This window comes from Leucoraja erinacea, chromosome 12 (genome assembly GCF_028641065.1).
Source record: "Leucoraja erinacea ecotype New England chromosome 12, Leri_hhj_1, whole genome shotgun sequence".
NCBI lineage: Eukaryota > Metazoa > Chordata > Chondrichthyes > Rajiformes > Rajidae > Leucoraja > Leucoraja erinaceus.
This window is the reverse complement of record NC_073388.1, coordinates 44587658-44614800: the sequence shown is the minus strand read 5'-3', so window position 1 is coordinate 44614800 and position 27143 is coordinate 44587658. Positions and strand designations below refer to the sequence as shown.

At 43.8% G+C, this 27143-nt stretch overlaps 1 protein-coding gene across 1 annotated transcript; it reads left to right on the top strand.

The window, feature by feature from the left end:
* The first annotated feature begins 222 nt into the window (after positions 1-222).
* On the top strand, positions 223-13045 carry vma21 (vacuolar ATPase assembly factor VMA21). Its single transcript, XM_055644025.1, has 3 exons — positions 223-377; positions 6272-6381; positions 11185-13045. Exons 1-3 carry the CDS (start codon positions 310-312, stop codon positions 11325-11327), a joined length of 321 nt encoding a protein of 106 aa, XP_055500000.1. The 5' UTR covers positions 223-309; the 3' UTR covers positions 11328-13045.
* Positions 13046-27143: the final 14098 nt, after the last annotated feature.

The following is a 27143-nucleotide window of genomic DNA, read 5'->3' as shown; positions in this document are numbered from 1 at the left end:
GTACTACATCTATTGTCTATGTATCTATGAATGGACAGGTGCTACTCCTGCACCTATTGTCTATGTATCTATGAATGGACAGGTACTACTCCTGCACCTGTTGTCTATGTATCTATGAATGGACAGGTGCTACACCTATTGTCTATGTATCTATGAATGGACAGGTGCTACTCCTGCACCTGTTGTCTATTGTGTCTTTGACTCCTCCCTCACCCAGAGCCATTGGAGGAGGAAGTGACGCGTCAGGGGGAGGGGCACGGCCGCAGCGAGCCGGAAGTGACGCGAGCAGCGATTACGTCACGGGGAGAGATGGACCGTGCGGACCGGACTGTGCTCAACGCGGCCCCGGGCGCCGGCGCCGCCGCCGACTTCAGGGGGTGAGTGCGGCGACGGCGCGGTGCGGTGCGGGCGGTGACGAGCGCGGCGGTAGTGGAGGGGTTGGACGTGTTGGGCCGGAGCCATCAACGCGGCGGCGGCAGGGCCTCGGCCCCTGCTGCGGATCGGCGGGCTGTCAATCACCGGCCAGAGGCTCAGTGACGCGGAGTGGTGGGCGTGGTCCAGATGGTCCCGCCCCCAAGTCATGTGACGACAGCCCCTCCTGTCACCCCTCTGCCTGACTGGGTCGCTGCTGACAAACGGGGTGGCTCTACTATATGGGTTATAGGAGCAGAATTAGGACATTCAGTCCATCAAGTGTATCTACCATTCAATCTATCTTTCACTCTCATTCCTATTCTCCTGCCTTCTCCCCATAACCCCTGACACCCTTATTAATTAATCTCTGCCTTAAAAATACCCATTGATTTGGCATCCACAGCTTGGGTTGCCAACTCTCTCACTCTTTTTCTGCATGGTAGCTGACCAGGTCAAAATAAGGGACAAATTTCCGATGGCAATTTGTTGACCGACTCGGCCGTGGCTGGGTGAATGATGAGTTGGCCTGGGGTGCTGGACTGCACACAAAGCCCAGCCGCTGGGCTAGCTGAGGAGTTTTGGCCCGTGCGACGTCGCGTGCAAAGTCTGGTGCCCCATCCAACTCATGAACCGACGATCGGCCATGAGAAGGAGGGGTGGTGGTGTTGAGGGTAAGCGAAGGTCGGACAGTTGGCCGGGCTGCCACCCGACGGGACCACGGGCAACACGCTGCTGCTGCACTCCATGGGCTGCACTATGTTGGGACGGGTGAGGCGGGGCCGAACGCGGCACTCCGACCTGAGCAGTAGCAGTCAAATATGGGACAAGGGCGGTCCCATATGGGACAAGCCAATCTAGCCCAATATATGGGATTTCCCGACTTGTACGGGAAACCCCACAGTTGGCAACCCTCTCCACAGCCATCTGTGGCAGTGAATTCCACAGATTCACCACACTCTGACTAAAGAAATTCCTCCATCTCCTTTATAATGGTACGTCCTTTCATTCTAAGACCTTTGGTCTTAGACTCTCCTTTGTAACTGGGGCAGCAGAGTGGTGACAGAGATTTACCTACAATTTCCATGCTTTTATCAATTTGTCTGGGTCCATGTGTCTGTGATGCTGCAACAGTACTAGCTAACATTAGTTTGGTTTGTAGCTAAGATTAGTTTAGTTTAGAGATACAGCACAGAAACTGGACCTTCACTCCACCAGATGTGCATCCACCAGTAATCCCAGTGCACTAGCACTATCCTACACGCTAGGGACAATTTACAATTTTACCGGAGCCAATTACCTACAATCCTGTACGTCTTTAGAGTGTGGGAGGAATCTGGAGCACCCGGAGAATATCCACGTGGTCACGAGGGGAACGTAGAAATACCGTACAAACAGCACCCATAGTGAGGATCAAACCAAGGTTCCTGGCGCTGTGAAGCAGCAACTGTACCGCTGCGTCACCATGGACATAAAATGCTGGAGTAACTCAGCGGTCAGCTACTATACAGAAAATGAGTATGGAGAAGTTTCCGACCAGAAACGTCAACTATCCTTTTACACCAGCGATGCTCCCTGACCCGCTGAGTTACTCCAGCATTTTGTGTCTCTTCGGTATGAACCAGCATCTGCAGTTCATTTCTACACACTTTTCATTGTTGCTATATCTCACCGTACTTGTGGATGTGACAACTGAACTTGACTTCGAAAGACATAAATTGCTGGAGTAACTCTGCAGGTCGAGCAGTGTTTTTGAAGAACATGGATAGGCATGGATAGGTGACGTTTCTGGTCGGGACTCTTCTTCAGATCTTTGACTTGATTTCTACTTGACCTGAGTTAAGTCCTGACCTCGCATCCTGTCTGTATAGAGAAAAAGTAGAGTTGCTGCCTCACAGAGCCAGAGACCTGGATCTGATCCTGACTATGGGTACTGTCCGTGTGGAGTTTGTTGCTTCTTGTTGTGCCTGCGTGGGTTTCCTCCGATGCTTTGGTTTTCTCCCACACTCCAAATATGCACAGTTTGTGGGTTAATCGGCTTCGGTAAAAATTGTAAATTGTCCCTTGTCTGTTGGGTACTGCTAATGTAACGGGGATTGTTGGTCGGTTGGTAAGTTAATTTGCCTCGATTAATTGTCCAGCAGTATTTAGGGAGTGTATAGGATGAAAAAGTAGGATATCATAATAGTAGTGTGAATGGGTGATTAATAATCAGTGGGCTGAAGGACCCGTTTCAATGCTGTATCTAACAATTCAATCCAATCAATAGAAGGAACTGCAGATACTGGAATCTTGAATAATACACAGTGTTGGAATAACACCCAGCTAGAAGAGTCCCGACCAGAAACGTCACCTATCCATGCATATCCATGTTCTTCAAAAATACCAGGGAGTGACGCAGCAATTGGTGTTGAGTTGCTGCCTCCCAGTGCCAGAGACTCTGATTTGATCTTGACCTTGTATGGAATTTGCCCGTTCTCCCAGTGACAGCGTGGATTTTCTCCGGATGCACCGGTTTCCTCTTGCGTTCCAAAAGACATGCAGATTTATAGGTTAATTGGCCGCTGTAAAATTGTCCCTAGTGTTTGGGATCGAACTAGTTCGCAGGTGATCGTTGGTCGGTGCTGACTCGGTGGGTTAAGGGCCTGTTTCCATACGCTATCTCTAAACTAAACCAACCCAAACTCAGCGGGTCAGGTCACATCTGTGGAGGGACGTTTTGCATCGGGGGGCTTCTTCAAGCTCTATTGTCTGAAAAAGGGTTCTGACCTGAAATATCACCTATCCGTTTCCTGCTCAGATCTGACCCGCTGAGTTACTCCAGAAGTTTGCACCATCTTCCTGTGACTGTATGAGTGTCCTTTGGATGCTCCTGTTCCTCCCACATTCTAAGAACAGTTGGTAGATTAATTAACCACTGTAAATTATCTCTAGTGTCGAGATGAGTGGATAAATGTGGAAGAACTTAAAACAGATAGGATTCATGTGGAATGAATGTAAATGGGTGGTTGATTTTTGTTATGGTCTCGGTTGGCCAAAGGGCTGTGCTCCCTTATGCTTTGTCTCTATGAGTAAGCAAACCATTCCTCAAACGCTGGAATCTTTGAATGTTTTTTAAGGCTGATGTAGTTGGAAAGGAGCCCTTTGTTTTCAGATGAAATGAGAATTTGAAGAACAAATTGTGAAGATTCTTGAACATGTACGGAAAATGTGGAAACATATGGATTTCATTGAATCAATCGATGTAGTTTTGACCAACTTTATTTTTTAAACACGTAAATCACCCAAATAAATCAAATTAGTAGGAACTCCATTGAATAATTCTTGAAAAGGCAAATATCACTTTTCAATGTGACTTGTTAGTGAAATTGAAGTATTTAGATAGAAAAGTATTTGGAAAGGAAAGACAAGCAAATTGCAGCATCATGCAGGCAACAAGAAAATATTGAGAGAACAGGACTTAACAGGATTGCTCCACTAGCAGTCAGTACAGACTCAGCAAGCCAACTATGCTCCTCCTAACCATAACAATTCTATGGCAAATCCCACCACTTGATTTTCTCAACCATCCTTAACCCAGAATGTTTTAATAACTTTATTAATTTACTGTTCTACCAGAGCTAAATCCTTCTGTTCTACTTAGAGGCTTCCTATATAAGATTAATTTGTTTTCTTATTTCTTTTTCTCTGATGGGGAATTGCGTTAGACAGCCAAGATGTGGTATTAATTTCAAAGCCATAATTTTTTTTAACAAAACTTAATTGCATTTCTGTTAACATTTTCATTCTGTGATAATTATTTGTTTTTAATGGTACAGTTGCACAACCTTTTTCCGCTATTAAAATAAGAACACGAATAGCGACATTTTTTCAGGCCTTCTTTAGCATTAAGGGCGTCCTTTTGATTGGATTGTCATCAAAAAGGGAACCACCCACATAAAAGAGAAGATGCCTCCTGAATAAACGTAACCATGTTTTTGCTGCTACTCTCTGAGTTAAATAAGTCAGTTTGTACGATGTGTATCGTGAGTCTGCGTGGGCTGACTGGATAACACACAACAAAAAAAGCTTTTCAGTGTACCTCGATACACCCCTCTGCAAACCCGGACATATTGATACCCCCTGTTACCCCTCTCCAGCTCCCTGGATAGTCAGGCGCGGGTAAATTGCACTGTTTAACGTTGGAGCCAGTGCCATACAAGAGACGCAATTAAATTCACCCGACCCCCAGGCCACTGCATTTAACTAGCCCGTAAATGCAACACACACAGATAAAGTGCTTTTTTTTAATCAATTAATTTATAACCATAATAATAGGTCGCCATCCAAAGACACAGTCCATAGCAGTTCATTGTTGCTGAGGTTGGTATTGTGTGCTGTTCAAGAGCTTGATGGCAGTTGGGAAGATAGACACAAAGTGCTAGAGTAACTCAGCGGGTCAGACAGCATTTCTGGAGAAAAAGGATGGTTGGTGTTCACTGTTTGCAGGCTCCTGTGCCTAAAGTATGTAAACATAGAACAACAGTACAGCACAAACTTTCAGTCCACATTGACCCTGCTGAGACCATCTCTCATCCACTTGCATGTAATTCATTTTCCTCCATTCCCTTGTATTTGAGCAGATTAAACTACATCTGCCAGTTCTCTGCCTATTTCTGTAGCTGACCTACATCCCACTGTATATCTTGACAGCCTTCCTCACAGTCCACCACCCCGTCAATTTTGGTGTCAAAGTCTTGGAACACATGATAATAATCAACCAAAATCAATGCAATTTCGGGTCATCATATAGCTGTATTTACATTCTTACATTCTTAAGGGGCTGTCCCACTGCGGCAACCTAATTGGCGAGTTTAGAAAAGTTTGCCCTCGACTCGTACTCGCAGCATGGTCGACACGTGGTCCTAGGAGGTTTTTCTAGCCTTCCTTCATGCGTGAGAGTAGGCCCCGCGTACTCGAGGCCTCAGCTAGGTCGCGGCTTATATTTCAACATGCTGAAAAATGCCTGCGCGTAAAAAAAGGTCACCATGGAAAAAATCGATATTTTCTTTACTCATAGGTTTAGTCAAAATAGGTCGTAGTAGGTCGGCATGTTATTCGTAGGTAATCGAGGGTAGTTGAAGGTAATCAAAAGTAGTCGAAGGTAGTCGTAGAGTACAGAGGCAAATAATGTGGACTACAGAGGCAAATAATTAAATTATGGGTCTTTGTCCCAAAATTATGGAGGGCACTGTAAGTGGACAATCTACCCTTTGGTAATAAATTCCGACTGTCTGCCTCCTTAAACTCTTGTTATTCCAGGATTCCCACAACCCAAGGCATGATTTTAATTTAGAATGATATTATAAAGACAATTAACTTTCCATATTTATTTAGTTTAGTTTTGATACAGCGCATAAACGGGCCCTTCGTCCCTTCGAGTCCGCCGATTGTTCAATGCTCTTTTGTCACCTCTATTTCCACAAATCGCATTCCTTTTTTCCTTTGTATTATGAAAGATTAGCTTGCTCACAAACAACCAGAGGGGTGGGAGATTGCAACCTTCACGTGGTCGGCCCTGTTCCGATGAATGCAATCAACTTGGTGTGCACAATCAAATAAGATCAAATAGAACAAGTTGTCCTACAACTATAGGCTGTGCACACCATACTAAAGAAGAAGAAACAACCAGAGATTTCAATTTGCTGAAATTAAATTGGGTTTGATCACAATATTATTTATAGGGTCATGTTGTGGGTTGTCCTTGTGCAGTATCTTTAAAACAAGTTGTGACATTGCCAAAAGGAAGCATGTTGTATATAAACATGTTTGTTGTCATCTCTGTGTGGATCTGGTTACATGTTTTATTTACCTTTTTCAGAAATGACAGCTCGCTGTTGTCGGTTCTGAAGACACTCCTGTTTTTCACATTCCTAATGATCGCTTTACCAATTGGGTTGTATTTTGGAACAAAATCTTTTGTCTTTGAAGGTAAGCTCTTTGGCGAATTCATTTTAAATTGGTATCACGTCAAACAAAAGTTTCTGTCAAAGATGGATCCTAAATTGCTTTTGGTGAACTGTTGTGGGGCGGAAACAATCCAGATGGCAACAGAGGCTACAAAGTGATGAGGAGAGACGAAAGGCTGCAGATTCTGGAATCTGATAGCAACCAAAGGTAATGAGAGGAACTCAATGGTTCAATTGGTATTTATTGTCACAAATGCAATGAAATATTACACAATAAAATTCATTTTGCATGTAATAATAATGCCGGCAGCGCCATATGTGACGCCATTATATTGAGTTCAAAATCCGGATTCCCGCGTGTTCATTCTATCGAAGCGGCTCCCGATCCCCTCCGTCTTCCGCGACTGGCTTGGCCGGCAAGCCGTCGTCTCTACGAGGAGGGGTTGTGGCGGATTGGGACAACAGAGAGAGGGGGAGGGTAGGAGTACTGGGGGAAGAGGATCTAGATAGAGGAGAATAGGGGGGGGGGGCAGAAGGGAAAAAGGTGAGAGAGCACCAGGAGGACAGAAAAAGAAACGTTGCAGATGCAGGTTACCTGAGAATTCATTATTCATGCTGTTGGGTTTTAGACTCTCCAGATGGAATATGAGTCGGTGGTCCTCTAGTGTGGGTTTGGTTTTACCGTGGCAGTGGAAGAAGACAAAGACAAAGGCTGGTATGGAAATGCGAATGGGATTTAAACAGGCTGGCAATCCAGAGATCCAAATTGCCACAGCTGACATATGCTCGGCAAAGTAGTTGTCTAGTCTGTGTCTGGTCTCACCTGTGTAGAGGAAACAACGTTGAAGACACCTAATTCAATATACAACGTTGGAGGAGGTGCAGGTGGATCCCTGTCTGATGTGAAAAGGCTGTTTAGACCCCTGGATGAGGGAGGGATGGAGTGTCGGGATAGGTGTTATACCCAATGGTTGCAGGAGAGAGTGCGTGGTGAGGGGAATAGATGTGTGGAGAGGGTTGAATAAACCAAGGGATTACAAAAGTGGGTCCCTACAGAAAGCAGAAGCAGATGGGGAGGGGAAGATGTGACTGGTGGTTGTATGCTGCTGTAGAGTGGTTGATGGGATTCCACAAACAGTCAGGTGCAATTCATATTTATGCCACAGAAGAATCTGTGTTTGCACACCAACCTTTCACCAGATTTCTACACAAACAGATAATGGGGTAGAAGCCCATGTATCCATGTATGCAGATGAAGAGATAAATGCTATTAGGGCCATAGAGTCATACAGCATGGAAACAGGCCCATTGGCCCAGCTTGCCCGTGCCAACCACGCTGCCTCAACTGTACGAGTCCCATTTGAACCTGTTTGGCCCATATCTCTCTAAGCCTTTCCTATCCATGTACCCGTCCAAATTGTTTGCAGTCTAGTTGGGAACATTAAATTACAAAAAGTTTGAGTAAACAAATGGTAAAACCACAGCAAATAGATTTCTACAAATACAATTATGAGGCCATTCATGTTGTACTGAGTAAGGTTAGAGTGTAGTTTCCCAATGGCAAAATACCAGATGCCATGGCAGTACAAAAGTGTGCATCTCTCTGTAGATCATAGAGGTATTTATGGACAGGATGGAAAATTATTAAAAGACCAGCTAAACGTTAGCTTTATATTTTGAGTACTAGAGTTCAATGAGATAGTAGTTAGTTCTTTTTATACAAAACCTTGTTTGGATTACACTGATACAAAGAGTAGTTCTGGCTATCATCTCTGAAAATTATATTTTATTAAAGAGGTGCTTAAAGATGTTGTGGAAAGAGATGCTGTTAAAATGCGTGTTAAATTACCAGCCTTAAATTACAAGGATTGGTGACACGTTATTATTGTAAAGTTTGGAAGATGACGAGCCATTCAATTGAGGTTTTTGGGGTATTAAGTAGCATCTGTGGGGTAGATAAAGATCATTTCTGCAGTTAGAAGTTTACAACTTTGGGTACAAAGAGTTAAAAAAAAAAAAAAAATGAAATGATTCAATTTATTGTCATTGTCAGTGTACAGTACAGAGACAACGAAATGCATTTTTACAGTCCCTGAAAGGGAGACACCCTCGCGGTGTCCCGCGCCTTAATTACATTCCTCAGGCAAAGGTGAAGTGTGCACAACACAGTTCCACTCCAAGCTGCTACCTTCCGTGCTTTAAAAGTGGTGTCCCTTTCCTCCTGAAGTTGCATACAATTCCCATATTATAGTGCTTAAAAATGTGCTTCAATGTATTATTTGAACTTTTTAAAAATGCAATGTTTGGTGCAATCTATTTCTTTACACTGATACAGATAAGTTGTGTGAAAATAAGAACTGGGGGATTTAAAATAAAATGTTATCAAACCAAGCACTTATGCTCTTCCTCATCCTGCACATCCTCCTGTAAAGTTGTTCCATAAAACCTTCCTCTTTTCCCAAGTTCTTTGAGATGACCCTTGATGGCTCCTTTGGCTTAGTACCAAATGAAGATAGTCTTATGAGGTGCGTCTGAGTGCGTCACAGTGCTAAAAACAATATAAAATACCTGTCCTTGTGTCTCGATTTTGTTATGTTAATTAATTTTTAAGGGCATACTTTCTCAAAGTAAAACAAAGTAATCTTTCGGATTACGATGGATAAAATGTCATTTTTTGAAAGAAAGTACATAGCTTTGAAATTTGGCTGAAATGTAATTTTAATGGAATTATCTGCAACACTTTGTAAAAGCTTTGAGTCCACTTTCCGTTGAAGCGAATCGGTACTTTTGAAGGATAGAATCAAATTAACAAGCTTGTAGCTATGTAGTAACAAGTGGAATTCTTTGACACAGAAGGTTGTGGAGGCAAAGTCAGTGGATATAATTAAGCCAGAGATAGATAGATCTTTGATTAGTATGGGTGTCAGGTTATGGGAAGAAGGCAGGAGCATGAGGTTAGGTGGGAGAGATAGATTGGCCATGATTGAATGGCAGAGAAGACTTGATGGGCCCAATGGCCTGATTCTACTCCTATCACTTATGAGCTACTGGCTATTTTTTTTTGCTTTGTCCCATGTCTTGGGCTGTTTGTATCCTAAACAGAAGGGAATGCTCTTTTGTTGTGAGTTAGATACTGTTGGTGGCAGTTTTGGCAACTCGCAGCTGAATTTATTAATGGGGTTTCACTTTGTAGTACACAATCCTGTTGGCTTGCCATACATGGAAATCTTAAATGATGTGCATCCACAATTGGCAAAGTGTGGCTAATAAAATTAATATTCGCTGACAAATCAGAAATGACCAGATTAATCGAAGCATGAAAAGAGTACTTTGGAAACCTCTCCCTGGTATTGGTTTATTATTGTCACCTGTACCGAGATACAGTGAAAAACCTGTTTTTTTTTTGTGTGCTGTCCAAGCATATCGAACGTCTGCACCGAACATGAGTGCCTTCCCGAGACATTGTGAAGTGTGGATGGAATCAGTGAGCGGGAGGGATCTTGGTGTGATGTACTGGATTGTTTGTACTTCTTTGCAATTTCTAGCTATCTTGGGCAGAACAGTTACCACTCCAAGCTGTGGTGCATCGCAGGAGGATGCTTTCTGTGGTGAATTTAAATGCAGGTATTATCCTGGGATTGCCACAGAACAGAACCTTTATGTTCACTGGTGTTGAGAATCTATAGGATCAGGAGAAGCACTGGAATAGTTGAGAACACAGAATAAAAGCAGAAAATGGTGACACTATTCAGCAGGTCAGGTTGCATCGGAGGCAAAATTGATTGTTAATAGAAACATAGAAATTAGGTGCAGGAGTAGGCCATTCGGCCCTTCGAGCCTGCACCGCCATTCAATATGATCATGGCTGATCATCCAACTCCGTATCCCGTACCTGCCTTCTCTCCATACCCCCTGATCCGCTTAGCCACAAGGGCCACATCCAACTCCCTCTTAAATATAGCCATTAAATATTTAATGTTTTAAACTTATGACCTTCCATCGGTTCTGATAAATGGTCAAAAACTAATTCCTTTATTTTCTCCCCCACACAAATGCTGCCTGATTTGCTGAGTTTTTCCAGCAGTTTCTTATTTTTATTTCCGATTTCCTGAATCTTCAGTATTTTACCAGAACTCGGGTGTGATCTAAATCTTTATGAAAACATTGTTTCATCGACATCCACACGTTATTCGTCTTAACAGTTGTTTCGATTGCAATCCAAAATATTATAACTGGAACTGAAAGGAAATGCTGTAATCTTGAGCAAATCGCAAAATGCTGGAGGAACTCAGCGGGTCAGGCAGCATTTGTAGAGGGAATATACAGGAATTTTTCAGGTCGGGTCCCTCTGGTTGGAATTGGACATTGTGTTCAGATTGTTTTGTGCATACAAGTATAGGTAATTTGCAATCTGTTGGGGCAGCCCAGATTGTGGGCTCTTTCAATGTAAAACCACACGATTTAATAAACAGTTTGGAGAGATCTTTATTAAATGTCACAATATATTTTATCTCACACGGTTGTCTCTTCTTGGTTTGCTCAGAAACTGAAACCACAAGGATTTGCACAGCAATGAGATAAATGGTGCAGCCACTGTATCTTGGGAAACACTAATAGAAATCTTTGGATATCTACGGTTATCTACCCAATTGCAGAAATCCCAAAGTTGCGGCAGATTTGTGAAGAAATATTGAACATTGACAATGATGCTGTCTTAATTTTGTTTCTTATCCCTACTCTTCATAGTACAAGTTAACTGAAGCCCTAACTTTGGATTAAAGACAAAACACGCCATGGTCTTTAATTGTACATTTTTCCTTCTCAGGTACACTGGGATTGTCAAACAGAGACAGCTACTTCTATGCTGCTATAGTTGCTGTAGTGGCAGTTCATGTTGTGCTGGCCTTGTTTGTATATGTAGCATGGAACGAAGGCTCAAAGCAATGGCGCAGTGGCAAACAGGATTAAATGCAGCTTCATTTGGATTAAGCATCAGGTTGCTTAAGCTAATTCTGGGAGACGGAGTCAAAAGTAAAAAGGCAGAAGAATGATTGAGCAACGTACCACAGACCCACTGGATTTTTGTTTGGATTGGAAGCATTGGTGCAAAGTGAAGAAAAATGGAAACTCAACTCAACTTTCAAAGGCAGTGTCAGTCAAATTGTTTCTGTTTCATGTGCTTACTTCAGCAGCTGAGAATTCAAGATATGCACTTTAAATGTACACCATTTACATTTTCAGGCAAAATAACACGCAACTGGAAAAGTAGCTCATAATTTCTTTAGCATACCAATAATGAACACATTAGTGTGCAATTTAAATGCCACTTTAACATCTGTTTAAAATTCTCATTAGTTTGATGATCCAAATTTCAGAATACAAACTGTACTCTACACAAAATGTCTGTTTCCACAATTAATGTTATGTACAACTGTCTACTAGTATCTCCACTTATTTTGGTGATACAAGTTATTTTCTCAATTGTGGATTCAAACAAAGTAATATTGCTATCAGTAATGCAACAGAAGCTACATCCTCGACATATTGCTAATAAGGTTTGTGACAGTATTATGAAACGCTGCTCAATGTTCCAGAATCTTATTTATACATTAAATTGTTTTGGATTTGTAAAGATCCAGGCGTTTGCTCGGGCTCATCTTTTTAAAAACTAATCTTGGAAGATGCCTGGTAGAATGTTAAAGGCTTAAGAAGAATTTGTATTTGAGGGTGAATTTCTCCCTGAGGAAAGCCATCAGCTGTCGACTGCAGAAAACATATTGAAGATGATTTATCGTGATTATCCTGGCTGCTCAAGTGGCAGTACAATCTTGCAGTAAGGCTGCACCAGGGTTGCGTCATGTGGTCCAAGTTTTTGATCATGTTTCCCAATTTTTCAAAGAACCAAAATCTGAAGTTGCTAATTTGTCTTGAGCACCAAAAATAGTTGCATGAAGCATTTTAAAACATGTTATAGAAAGCCTCTGTGTCTGCAATGATTTTCTCCAATTTTCCTCAGTAAGGGACTGAACTTTTTTTTAAATGGACAATTGATTTTTGAGGCACCATTACCTTGCCTTACAGCCACACGGGTGTAAATAGTTGTTATATACAATGCTTTCAAACAGACTTGTGCACAGAAAGTGCTATAGTTGAAAAAATTGCTCCTTGTGATATTGTCAGAGTACTTCAGAAAAATACGGAATAAAGAATTATGCTGATACATTGAAGTTCTGAGCTGTTGCATTTAGTAAATAATGTGTTTCCACAAAGAACAAGTAATCTTGCTTTCACCACCACACAGCGATTGTTTAAAAAAAAATCACTGTGTAACCAGTCAAAATGGAGCGCTATTTTACAACAGGAAAATTTAGTAAAAATATTCTGCACCGCTGATTTTACCGACAAGTGTTTTTTTACAATAAATACAACAACATAGAAATAAAAAGTAAAACCTCATAATTTGCTTTAACATGTCCTTTTTGCTCCCTTCCCGAACCTTGTTTGCAGAATGATTAAACTTGCTCTGAAAGAAACATGGAAAAATGAATATGTAAGTTATGTTACAAAATCTGATTGTAATGTGAAAATTATCAAACAATTGTACTGCCCTTAATGTTGGAAATTAAATGGTATACTATAGTACTGTATAATTGGTCAAAATTCATAAAGCTGATTTGTCAAAATTACTTTTCTAGCTGTTTTCTTACATTCACTATAATTTAAGAAGTTAAAGAACTAAACTATTCATGATATCTGATTAATTATTTTGTAATCTAAATTCTGTTTGGATTGAGTACAGCAATTTATCCATGGAGGTTACCACACAGCAAATTATAGTGGCAACCAGCTCAACTATTTTTATTTAAGAAAAGTTCAGGATGTTAGGTGGTACAGTAGTTGGCAGAACTACTGCTTCACAGCGCCAGAGGCCCGCATTTCATCTTGACGTCAGGTGCTGTCTGTGTGGAGTTTGCACGTTCGCCCTGTGTCAATGTACGTTTCCTCCAACATCCCAAAGACGAACAGGTTTTGTCGGTTAATTGGCTTCGATAAAATTTCCCCTAATCGGTAGGAAGTTGATGAGAAAGTGGGACAACATAGAATCAGTGTGAACGGGTGATGGATGGTCAGCATGGGCCGAAGGGCCAGTTTTCATACTGTAACTCAAAAATAAAACAAAGGACATTCCTACAGGTATGAAATCACACAACAAAACATAATATCTGCTGGAAGAACTCAGTGAGGCGAACGGTAACTCTGGAGGCAGATGGGTGGTTGATATTTTGTGGCTGCAGCGCATCGATCTATCAGCTGAGAAGATTGTTGGCTGCAACCCGTCCCGTTTCCCCCCCCCCCCCCCCCCCCCCCCCCCCCAACAAAAACTACACTGCAAGGTCTAGGAAGCGAGCGGGTAAGATCATCTCAGACTCCTCTCACCTTGGCCACAAACTCTTTGAAGTACTTCCCTCCGGAAGGCGACTCTGGACTGTCAAAGTCGCCACAGCCAGGCATTAAAACAGCTTTTTTCCATAAGCAGTAGCTCTACCCAACAGTCAAAAGTCTGCAGCGTCCTTTTGCTCTGGTATTTTATTTCATTCTTCACATGTTTAAATTATAATGTTTTATTTTTAATTGTCTGCTGTATATTGTGTTACTTGCGAGCAAAGCACCAAGGCAAATTCCTTGTATGTATACATATTTAGCTAATAAAATTATTCAATTCAACTCAAAGTGTAGGAACATTGTTGACACAAACCTCTTATGATTTCTTATCGTTTCTGGAAGACTGCAGCCTTTTTTGTAAAATTAAATCGGAAATTTAATAGAGTTGAAAGTAGTAGGGTTACACAGTTTTTCAAATTTGTACTTCTAATTTTCATTCTTTGGTGCAAATACTGTATATTCAAGAGTATTTTATTGTCATATGTCCTGACATGGAACAATTACATTCTTATTTGCAGCAGCAGCAGCTCAGTACTAAAACACATTACTCAATAGATAATATACATTTTTATTAAGTTAAATAACAAAAAAAATAGTGCAAAAACAAAACAAAGGCCAAAGTCCCTACTGCAATCCATTCAATTCATAGTTTAGTTGGAGTTTGTAGTCTTCAATAGCCTGATGGTTGGGAAGAAGCTATTCCTAAACCTGGATGTTGCAGTTTTAAGACTCATGCACTTCCCGATGGGAGGAGTGAAATAAGTAAAGATATTGGAGATGGATTGGAGCAAAAACAAATCAAAACTACTGCAGATGCGGGAAATCTGAACTAAAACCTGAAAATATCACCGGAAATGGAAAAAAAAAAGGTTGTTTCGTAACCTGCACAAAGGATGGGAGATGGATAGATTCGACCTAGGGAATATCGCAGATAGGGTGAGGCCAGGGTTACCATGGTAATAAATTACTAATGGAGCTACATGGTAGGTATGTTACAAAACTTACCTTCAGCGGCGCTGCAGTTCTGTCACTGGTCTTGTGCGCGACTGGCGCCTTTGACGGGGGGTGGGGGGCGTGGTTAAAATGCCGTTTTCTCCTGCCTGTCCGATATATATCTTCTCGGGCTACTACCTAATGCTGAATAATTGTTCCGATTGCCGTTCTGTGAATTTTTTTTTAAACCCCGGGACAATTAAATCGCAGGAGTAAAATAAAAAAGCGACTTCTAATGCCGACAACGGGACGGATCTCACGTAGGGGACAAAACAAAGGCAAGTCGTTTATTTTACATATAAACTTGCTTCTTAGGATTACTTTAATCAAAATTTCATCAGCGTAAATGTGATTATGTAAATGTATGAACCGGCAGTCTTTTTTCCTGCCGATATGGGGTTCAAATTCACCGCAAACCGCAACGTTCCAATCGATCGAATTCCACAAAATCGTACTCGCAAGATGATTAAAATGGACATTAATTTATGGGAATTAAACGTTAAATTCCTTCCATATGGCCTATAAATTCATGACAATGAGATTTAAAAATCATGTTATATTGTGAATTCTTGTGTGTGATTGTGTGATTAACCTTTTCTTAAGAAATGGATAGATGTTTAGATCTAGTAATTGAATTTTGTAATTAGCTACAATTAGGTAACTAACTAATTATATGCTTTAATTTCAGGTCATGCAAGTAAGATTGTTTCATATTTGTTTCAGAATGCTTCAATCTATAATAACTGAAAATTTCATTCAGTTCTCGTAATTTTTAACAAAGTTATGGGCTTTTGACTGTCCTCGATCGCAGCTTTTGAGTTAAGTCAATGGAAAAGCAATAGGGAACAAGGTGCTAATTTCAGTATGAAAATGGCCACAACTTTTTTAATACTGAAGATATGAAAGTGAATTAGGTGTCAAATTAAACTTATTTTTATGCTTTATCTGATGGGATAAATTGCAGACTTGATTTTTAAAATCTCAAAATTTTGTCACATTGCTATACATGATGGACAAATTAATGGCGGAAGTTAGAGTGAGCACAAAAAAGGAATGCTGACAAGAGTTATGGAAAATGCTTAGCTGGTCAACTCATTTCGTTTTTGGTTTGGAGATACAATACAATACAATTTATTTGTCACTTGAACCTCATAGAGGCTCAAGTGAAATGTTGTTTCTGCAGTCATACATACAAGAAAAAAAAGACCCAAGACACAACACAATTTACACAGACATCCATCACAGCGCATTTCCACCATCCTGTGATGGAAGGCAAAAAAAACGTATCTCTCCCCTGCACTTCCCTCTCCCCCCGATGTCAGAGTCAAAGTCAGAGCCCCCTGCGGGCGATAACAATTGTCCCGCGGCCATTAACGCCGCGCCGGGCGATGCTAGGCCGCGCTCCGGGTCTTGTTGTTGGAGCCCCGGGCGGGCGCTGGCAAAGTCCCGCAGCCGTTGAAGCCACGCCGGGCGATGATGTAAGGCCCCGCTCCAGGTCATCCTCGACCCCGCTACTCGGGCGGGAGAAGTCGCCGTTGCGGAAGCCCCGAAAAGCGGTCTCCCAGCACGGGACCCGCGGGCTCCCGATATCACCGTCCACCAGACCTGCGGTAAGCCTCCGAATCTCCGAGGGTCGGGACGCAGCAGCGCGCCACCACCGCTCCTCCCGCTCCGGACTCGGCCAGCTCCGTGATGGTGAGTAGCTCCGCAGCTCCGTGACTGGAGCCCCAGGACGTTCCTGCTGGAGGCCGCTCCACGGTGCAGCCCCAACAACAACGGAGACCCGACAGGGAAAGGTCGGCTTCTCCGCGCAGGGGAAAAAATTTAAAAGTTTCACCCCCCCCACACACACACACCCCATCAAAAAAATAAAAACTACATTAAAACAGGACAAAAAATAACAAAAAGACAGATGGACTGCAGAGGCCGCTGCGACGTGAGTCCATACAGCATGGAAACAGGCCCTTCGCCCAACCATTGCTTATTTGTTCACACTAGTTCTACATTATCCCACGTGTATTTCTTGTAGTAGAAATGGCGTGGCTTGTTTTTAAAATGGGGTGAGAATCCAGAAATCAGAGGTGCAAAGGGACTTGGGAGTGCTGGTGCAGGATTCCCAAAAAGTTAATTGGCAAGTCGAATCGATAGTGAAGAAAGCAAATCCAATGCTAGTATTTATTTCAAGAGGGTTTGTATACATGTGCAGGGATGTAATATGGAGACTCTATGAGACGCTGATAAGGCCTCATTTAGAATATTGTGAGCAATTTTGGGCACCATATCTGAGGAAGGATGTGTTGGTTCTGGAGAGGGTCCAGAGGAGTTTACAAGAATGATCCCAGGAATGAGTAGGTTAATTTATGATGAGCGTTTGATGGCACTGCCTGTAATCACTGGAGTTTGGAAGAATGAGGGGGACCTCATTGAAACATACAGAATAGTGAAAGGCTTGGATAGAGTGGATGTGGAAAGGATGTTTCCACTAGTGGGAGAGTTTAGGACTAGAAGTCATAGCCTCAGAATTAAAGGACTTTTTTTTAGGAAGGAGATGAGAAATGTCTTTAGTTAGAGGGTGGTGAATCTGTGGAATTCCTTGCCACAGAAGGCTGTGGTGGCCAAGTCAGTGGATATTTTTAAGGGAGAGATAGATAGATTCTTGATCAGTACGGGTGTCAGAGATTATGGGGAGAAGGCAAGAAAATGGGGTTAGGAGGGAGAGATAGATCAGCCATGATCGAATGGTGGAGTAGACTTGATGGGCCGAATGGCCTAATTCTACTCCTATTCTTTATGACCTCATCCACTCCACACACCAGGAGAAATTTACAGAGGGCCAATCAATCTACAAACACATCTTTGGGATGTGGGGGGAAACATCAGCGTCTGCTGGAAACCCACGCAGTCACAGGGAGAACGTGCAAACTCCTCGCAGGCAGCACTCAAGCTCAGGATCGAACCTGTGTCTTCAATGCTATGAGGCATCAAGTCTAACACTTTACTTTCGAATGTGGACTGACCGACTGGTGTAGAGTTTGAAGAAGGTTGCAAGGTACCCGTTAAACCGTAAACTGAAAGATAATTTACGAGGATTTTGCCAGGGCTTCAGGCCCAGACCGATAGGGAGAGGTTGGGCAGTTTGGAACTTTATTCCTTAGAATGCGGGAGACTGAGGGATCATCTTAAAGAGGTGTATATAAAATCACGAGGGGACTAGATAGTGTAAATGTAGTCTTTTACCCAGGGTAGGGGAATCAAAAACCAGAGGACCTGGGTTTAAGGTGAAAGAGGCAAGATTTAATCCAAACCTGAGGGGCAATTTTTCCACTCAAAGAGTGGTGAGTGTATGGAACGAGCTGCCAGAGTCATTATTTGAGACGGGAACAATGACAGCATTTACAAAACACTTAGACAGGTACATGGATAGGAAAGGTCTAGAGAGGCACATTGTGGTGTGATATACCTGTTCCTATGCTGCTCTTTTCTATGTTCACCAATTCATGCGTCTTAGTAAAGCTGTTCCCGGATTACCAGTCCCTGCAATAATTTAATGGAGGAAAATAATACCCTGTTCCGGTGGGCGGCGCGACTCGCGTTGCAGCGGCCTCTTCAGTCCGTCTGTCTTTTAATTATTTTTTGTCTCGTTTGAATGTAGTTTTTATTATTATTTTGTGTATGGGTGTGGGTATGTGTGTGTGTGGGGGAAACTTTTAAAATCTATCCCCTGCACGGAGAACCCGACCTCTTCTCTGTCGGGTCTCTGTTGTCGTTGGGGCCGAGCACCGTGGAGCGGCCTCCAGCAGAAACAACCTGGGGCTCCAGTCGTGGAGCTCCGGACCTACTCACCATCGCGGAGCTGGCCGAGTTAGGAGCGGGAAGAGCGGTGGTGGCGCTCGGCTGCGACCCGACCCCGGGGATTCGGAGGCTTACCGCAGGTCTGGCAGACGGGTCCCTGCTGGGAGACCGCTTTTCGGGGCTTCCGCAATGGTGACTTCACCCGCCCGAGTTGCGGGGTTGAAGAGTACCTGGAGCGGGGCCTTACATCATCGCCCGGCTCGGCTTGGAATGGCTGCGGGACTTTGCTAGCGCCCGCCGGGGGCTCCAACACCAAGACCCGGAGCGTGGCCTTGCATCACCCGGCGCAGCGTAAATGGCCATGGGACAATTACCATTGCCCGCCGGGGGCTTTGACTCTGACTGACTCTGACATCGGGAGGGGAGTGCAGGGGAGGGATAAGTCTTTGCCTTCCATCACAGCGAGGAGGAGATGCACTGTGATGGATGTTTGTGTAAATTGTGTTGTGTCTTGGGTCTTTTTTGTGTGTATGACTGCAGAAACAACATTTCGCTTGAACCTCAAGGGGTTCAAATGACAAATAAATTGTATTGTATTGTAAAAAGAACTGACCATTCTGCGTCAACTCACTTAATCCACAGGCAGGCAGTCTCTGTCACTGATTACTGCATCTACGTCACTGATATTGATTAACACAGCCAACTCCTTCCCCGTGGAGCAGGCACTTAACTAGCACCTAGAAAACATCTTCAGGCAACCTTCTGCCAAGAGCAGTGACGTATGCATCCGCTGAGACCTTTGGTTCGGTAATGGCCACATTTAAAGCTTGCCATTTCTGATCGGAGCCTTTTGCTTTGTTAGAATTAAAGCTGTCTTTCAAGTGTAATCCAAATTTTTAAGATTTATCACTAGATGTGGACTATCCATAAAAATCCATCTGAAATAAAGCAGATTTTGTTCATTTTTTTCAACAGGAGATGAACTGAGGAGATCAATTAAAGAGACAGCCAGACTGAGCCCAGATAGAGCTGTGAAAATCCTAACTGACACATGACACTAGTGGAATTTATTTTAAAGAAAAGATTTTAACTACTAATTCCTTTCAATGCAAATACCTGATAAAAGCTGTTTTGATGATCAATGGTACTTTATCGTCAAATGTACCGAGGTACAGTGAAATTCTTTTTTGCATACAATTACTTTTTTTGCGTACAATGAAAAAGACTGCAAAAGTTGTAAACACTGCCCAGTCCATCATCAGCTCTGACCTCCCTACCATCGAGGGGATCTATCGCAGTTGCTGCCTCAAAAAGGCTGGCAGCATCATCAAGGACCCACATCATCCTGGCCACACACTCATCTCCCCGCTACCTTCAGGTAAAAGGTACAGGAGCCTGAAGACTGCAATGTCCAGGTTCAGAAACAGCTTCATCCCCACAGCCATCAGGCTATTGAACTCAACTGAAACAAAACTCTGAACACTAATAGCCCATTATCAGTTTATTTGCACTTTATCTGTTTTATTTATTAATGTGTGTATATATTTATACAATGGTATATGGACACACTGATCTGTTCTGTATTCATGCCTTCTATATTCTGTTGTGCTGAAGCAAAGCAAGAATTTCATTGTCCTGTCTGGGACACATGACAATAAACTCTCTTGAATTGAATCTCTTCAGTAAAAGTATTACTACGCACAAGCACAATCTTAGAGAGTACAAATGTATAGGAGTAGTACACTGAGACCGTAGTACAAGAGTCGCCAGGTTTTGGCGCCTTTTTAAGTCCAAGTTATAAGTACAGAATGCTTAACTTGCCCACAAAAGCCTGCTGTGTTGGCGTTGCAGGGTCGGCCTGGCCAAGCAAAGTTGTTTGTGTCCTCTACCACCCCATGTTGCTGCAGGCTGTGTCTGATCTATGCGCGTGGCCTCTTGGAGCGGTGCCCGATCCAGACGAGCCCCAGGCTGCTGCAGGGTTTCCAGCGGCCCACTCCGCTGGCACCTCGATCCGGACACATTGACCCGTGAACCTCACACGGCCACATCTCAGTCCTCGTGCCCTGCGGATGCCTCCTTGGTTCTTGGTTCTTGGTTTCTTGGTCCTCCAAAATATTCCAAATGGAATTTAAACTGGAGATGGTGAAGGGAGGGCTTAAGCCAAAAAGGGTTATTTGGAAGAAAGAGCTACTTTAAATTTAGTTTCATCTGGTTGGGTAACTAGTTGGGTGGAGATTATTCCATGCTTTAATTGTGCGGGGGAAGAACGAATTGCTGTACACATCTGTCTTTGTAGCTGGGATCCCAAATTGGATCGAATGCCCTTGTCTGCTCCTAATTGGTTTGGGTTTGGTGTAGGTCTTGTAGTCTATGTCGAGCTGACCATTTAACATTTTGTAGCCGACCTCGTAGGTATGACATCACTCCATTTACCAGCACCTTTGTTTACTTGCATGCATTGGCACTGACACCTCCACCATCTTGAATCCAATGATCCACAACTCTGCTCTGTGTATCTGACTTTGTGGCAGCTCGGCCGGCTGTAGCTAAGTTGTTAATTAAACTCATTTTAAAATTAATCCAATTTTATCAAACAGTTATGAACGCGAATTAAATGGGAGAATGGTGCAGTTCACTGCATCTGAAGGAAAGAATCCAATATCCAACCAGTATCAATCAATTTAACTTGGTTGTAGAAACAAGGAACTGCAGATGCTGGTTTACAAGAAAAAGACACAAAGTCCTGGCGTAACTGATGCCAAATTGTCAGTGGGTGAGGCAGCATCCCTGGAGAAGAAAGCTGCAGGAATCACAAAGAGGGAGCAGTGAGAGAGAGTCTCACAGAACCCCCGTCAGAGAGAGGTGCAGAACGAATTCCACGTAGGCATACCTTGAGATTTTGCAATGGAGCTGTGAAACTGCAGATGTTAGTTTACAAAAAAAAGGACACAAAGTGCTTGAATAATTCCGTGGGTCAGGGAGGCTCTTCTCCATGGATGCTGCCGGACCCTCTGAGTTATTCCTGCAATTTGTGTCTTTTTTTAAATTGCAAATTGGTTGCTATTGTAAGTTTGTTTTGTTTAGAAATACAGCGGGCCTGGGACCCACAAAGTCCGCATCGCCCAATGATCACATGTGCACTAGTTTTATGTTACCCCAGTTTCACATCCGTCGCACGAGGGTTAACTTACAGAAGCCAATTAACCTAGAAACCTGCATGTCTTTGGAATGTGGGAGGATACTGGAGCACCGGGAGAAAACGCACGCGGTCTTCTTCTTCGAGTCCGTTGCAATCTCAGATGTCGTTCTGCCAGTATCTGGCGCACGCGGTGACGATACGATACGATACGATACAATAGAACTTTATTTAACCCAGGAAGGAAATTGGTCAGCCAACAGTCATAAAACACAGCAAGATACATGAAATTAAAGTGACCAGTGTAAAGTCCAGGATATGTGATGTGCAAAGACTGGGGACGTGAGGGGGGGGAGGGTGTGCTGTATTGCCCAAGATGCTCCGCATTTTGAAGAGCATCCTCCCCTCCAAGACCATCTTCAGTGAATCCAACAAGGACGGAGCCAGCCTCCCTGATGTGCTTGTTAATTCCGTTGGCATCCGCGGCCTTCGCCCTGCTGCCTCAGCACACGACAACGAAAAAGATGGCACTGGCTACCACCGGTTGATAGAACATCTGCAGCATCTCATTGCAGACGTTGAAGGAGCGGAGCCTTCTCAAAAAGTGCATGAGGCGCTGTCCCTTCTTGTACAGGGCCTCAGCGTTCCTGGACCAGTTCGGTTTACTGTCCAGGTAAATGCCAAAGTACTTGTACTCCTTGCTAAACTGCCACATCCACACGCTTGATGGGGACGGGACAGAGGTGTTCCTCTCCTACAGTCCACCACTAACTCCTTTGCCTCGTCAGTGTTGAGTTGCAGGTGATTCAGCCCACACCACTCAATAAAGTTGTTGACTGCACTGTATTCAGCTTCCCTCCCCTCACTGATGCAGCCCTCAATTGCAGAGTCATCCAAAAACATCTGCAGGTGGCAGGAGTCTGAGATATCTGAAGTCCGAGGTGTAGATGGTGAAGAGGAAGGGAGAGAGGACCGTCCCCTCTGGGGCACTGTAGCCTGACATACAGTGGTCGGCCAGTCAGGTGGTTGGTGATCCAGGACACCAATGGAGCATCCATCCACATTTTTGTCAGTTTGCTCCCTAACAGTGCAGGCCGGATGGTGTTAAAAGCAGTGGAGAAGTAAAAAAACTGTGACTCTCACCGTGTTTCCTGGTTTATCCAGGTAAGCATAGGCACGACAAATTGCATGCAGACAGCACACGTAGTCAGGATCGAATCCGGCACTCTAGCGCTATTAGGCAGCAACTCTACCACGGCACCATTGTGCCACTTTGTATACACAATCCTCATCAAAGATACTAGAGGAGGAACTTTGATCCTCTGCCTTTATTAAGTATTATCCAGAGCACTTCACAAACTATGGGGCAGTGGGGAAAGTGAATTGCTGATATTAATGTAGCACTTTTCACAATACTAAGACACTTCAAAACACTTTAGAGACAATCATAATCTATTGATGTGCAGTCACCATTGTAGTGTAGGAAGTTTGACAGCCACTTTGGCAACAACAGGCACCCATAACTAACAATGTACCAATAACCCAGCAAGTCAGACAGAATCTCTGGAGAATATGAATAGGTGACTTATTGAGCCAGGAGTCTTCTTCAGAGTGAAGGAGGGCCCCAACCCGAAACGTCACCTATCCATGTTCTCCAGAGATGCTGCCTGATCTGCTGAGTTACTACAGAACTTTGTGTTTTTTTTGCTGTGAACCAACATTTGCAGTTCCATTTTGCTAACAATGTGACAATACCTGGATAATTTTAGCAATCTCATTAAGGGATAATTATCTGTACTTGGTGTTCTTTGACCTATTAGTGAGGGATTATTCAACACAGGTACACAGCCTCAGGGTTGTGTATTTATGCCTTCCCTACTTATCTTTCTACATCCATGACAGTGTGACTAAGCACAACGCTAATGCCATCTATAAATTCACTAACAACACCTCTGTTTTGGATGAATCGTTGGTGGTGAGGAGTACAGGAGAGAGATGAAATACCCGAGGACACGAAGTGCTGGAGTAACTCAGCAGGTCAGGCAGTATCTTTGTGAACTTGGATAGGTGGGAGGAAACCAGAGCACCAGGAGAAAACTCACGTGGTCACAGGGAGAACATACAAACTCCGTACAGACTGCGCCCCTTGTCAGGATCGAACCCGGGTCTCTGGAGCTATAAGACAGCAACCACTAGCACTGAACCACCGTGCCGTGGTGTAGTGGATAGCAAAGACGGTGGTCTAAAGTTCTCTGGATACTTTCAAGAGAGAGCTAGATAGGGCTCTTAAAGATAGCGGAGTCAGAGGATATGGGGAGAAGGCACCTATTGTCTATTGTCTAACAGGATCTAGATCAACTGAGAAAGTGGGCAAAGGAAAGGCAAGTGGAATTTAACTCGGCCAAATACGAAGTGATACATGTTAGGAAGTTAAATCAGGCAGCAACTACACAGTGGATGTGAGTGCCCTGGAGAATGTTCTAGGACAGAGAGACAGAGAAGTACATGGACAAAATTCCCTGAAAGTGACAATGTAGTTAGACAGTGGTGAAGAAAGAATATGGTATGCCTGACTTCATCAGACGGGACATTGAGAACAAGAGTTGGGACATCATGTTGCAATTGTACAAAACATTGCTGAGACCACATGTGGAGTATAATATGCAATTTCTGTTGCCATACTAGAGGAAGGATGTGATTAAGCGAGAGATGGTGCGGAAAAGATCATCAAGGATGTTGCCAGAACTGAAGGTTTGAGTTATAAAGGCTTGGATTGTTTTCCCTGGAGTGAAGGAAGCTGAGGGGTGAACCTACAGAGAGTTATAAAATCATGAGTGGTGTAGATTAGGTGGATGGTCTATAAGGGTTTTCCCAGGGTATGGGAGTCGCAAACTAGAGGTGCACATTTAAAGTGAAAGGGGAGTGATTTAAAGGAGACCTGAGATCCAGGATTTTTGGGTATAAGGGGACAGGCTGCTACAATGAAGTCGCAGAGAGTGATATAATTGCAGCATTTAAAAGACATTTGGACAGGTGCATGGATAAGAAAGGTTTTGTGAGATGGGCCAAATGCAAGCTAATGGGACTAGTTTTGATGGGGATATTTAGTCAGCATAGACATGGAATGGAATGGAAGACTTTATTGTCACATGTGCTAGCATACCCAAGGTATACAAATAGTGGCCACCTACAGCGCTGACAAAGTTACCAAGTACGCCAGCTCCTCCTTTGCTCTCCCCTCCTCCCCCCACAGCAGACCGCCGCGCTGGGTCCCCATTATCCATATTTCTTTCCCCTCCTTCATGGCAGTGCCCCCACGCCGAGTCCATTGTTCTTCCCCTCCCCCTCACTGCGGTTCCCCCACTCTCTCGTTGACCATCGACTGCGGGTTGATCCGTGAGGCTTCACCACCACTGAGGCTCCATCTCGGCTGAGGCCCCATTGCCGCCGCCGAGGCCTCACTGCCACTGCCGAGGCTCTACCATCACTGTCGAGGCTCCACTGCTACTGCTGCTTCACTGCCACTGAGGCTTCACCATGTTGGGCTGAAGGGTGTGTTTCTGTGTGCATTATTTTTGGATATAGAAACATAGAAATTAGGTGCAGGAGTAGGCCATTCGGCCCTTCGAGCCTGCACCGCCATTCAATATGATCATGGCTGATCATCCAACTCAGTATCCCGTACCTGCCTTCTCTCCATACCCTCTGATCCCCTTGGCCACAAGGGCCACATCTAACTCCCTCTTAAATATAGCCAATGAACTGGCCTCAACTACCCTCTGCGGCAGAGAGTTCCAGAGATTCACCACTCTCTGTGTGAAAAAAGTTCTCCTCATCTCGGTGTTCTCCTTAGTTCTCCTTAAGCTGTGACCCCTTGTCCTGGACTTCCCCAACATCGGGAACAATCTTCCTGCATCTAGCCTGTCCAACCCCTTAAGAATTTTGTAAGTTTCTATAAGATCCCCTCTCAATCTCCTAAATTCTAGAGAGTATAATCTAATGGCGGCAATGGGGCCTCAGCAGAGATGGAGCCTCGGTGGTGGTGAAGCCTCGCGGATCAACCCGCAGTCGATGGTCAACGAGAGAGTGGGGGAACCGCAGTGAGGGGGGAGGGGAAGAACAATGGACTCGGCGTGGGGGCACTGCCGTGAAGGAGGGGGAAGAAATATGGATAATGGGGACCCAGCGCGGCGGTCTGCTGTGGGGGGAGGAGGGGAGAGCAAAGGAGGAGCTGGCGTACTTGGTAACTTTGTCAGCGCCGTAGGTGGCCACTATTTGTATACCTTGGGTATGCTAGCACATGTGACAATAAAGTCTTCCATTCCATTCCATGTCTATGCTGACTAAATATCCCCATCAAAACTAGTCCCATTAGCCTATAATATCATTTGGATAGGCCTATGGATATGCAGGGAATGGAGGAATATGGATCATGTGTCAGTAGACAAGAGAAAGACTTGGCATCAGGTTCAGCACAGACATTATGGGCCAAAGGGCCTGTTCTTGTGCTGTATTGTTCTATGTTCTACACTCTATGACTATATGACTGCCACTAGATGGAGCATCAGACAGACAAACATTTGCCTTTGTGTACACAGCCCATTTCATCTGCACAATTACCGTTTCCTTTCCTGCTGCAAAATATATATTTAACTAAATTTGTGAATGTGTTTATGACTCATTTGTAGAAGGTTCCAATGAAATTAATTTTACATTTGATTCATGATCTGTTTCTGTAATAAAAGGAAAAACATTCAATATTTGGTTACCTAGATAATAGGGGGAACTGGAAATATACACCGCCCTTTGTCTCACCGTAAAACATCAAGCACCCATTAGCACTCACCCTACATTACCATGGCCTTATTCTCCTCACATTCACGTCATCTCGGGACAGACACGCAGCAGTAGAGTTGCTGCCAACATGGCGCCAGAGATCCGGATCCAGGTTCGATCCTGACTACGGGTGCAGCCTGTACCGAGTTTGTACGTTCTTCCTGTGACCGTGTAGGATTTCTCCGGGTGCTCCGATTTCCTCCCACTCCAAAGGCGTACAGGTTTGTAGGTGAATTGACTTGTGTAAATTGTTAATTGTCTCTAGTGCCTGTGTAGGATAGTGTTAATGTATGGGGTGATCGATGGTCGGAGTGAACTCGGTGGACCCAGCTGAGAGCCACCTGCTGCACGTGCAGCCTCAGGCAGATGATAGGATTGGTGAACTTTAGCAACTTTGTCGACGCCAAAAATGTGGCGGCACTTGTGTACCGCCTAAGTGAGGTCCGCTGTATGATTTTACTGGGTTGTAGGCAACGCAAAGCATTTCACCGTACGTACCTAGGTACATAAATTATATAAAATTGTCACAGTCTGCCCTCTCCTCATTCTCATCCACTTCACCTCCCAGTACTTTTCCACCGGTC

Excerpts from the sequence above, each read along its gene's own strand:
- vma21 (XM_055644025.1), top strand. The coding sequence starts at position 310 with ATGGACCGTGCGGACCGGACTGTGCTCAACGCGGCCCCGGGCGCCGGC. Across the intron at positions 378-6,271 it reads GCCGCCGCCGACTTCAGGGG|AAATGACAGCTCGCTGTTGT; the intron begins GTGAGTGCGGCG and ends TACCTTTTTCAG. Across the intron at positions 6,382-11,184 it reads AAAATCTTTTGTCTTTGAAG|GTACACTGGGATTGTCAAAC; the intron begins GTAAGCTCTTTG and ends TTTCCTTCTCAG.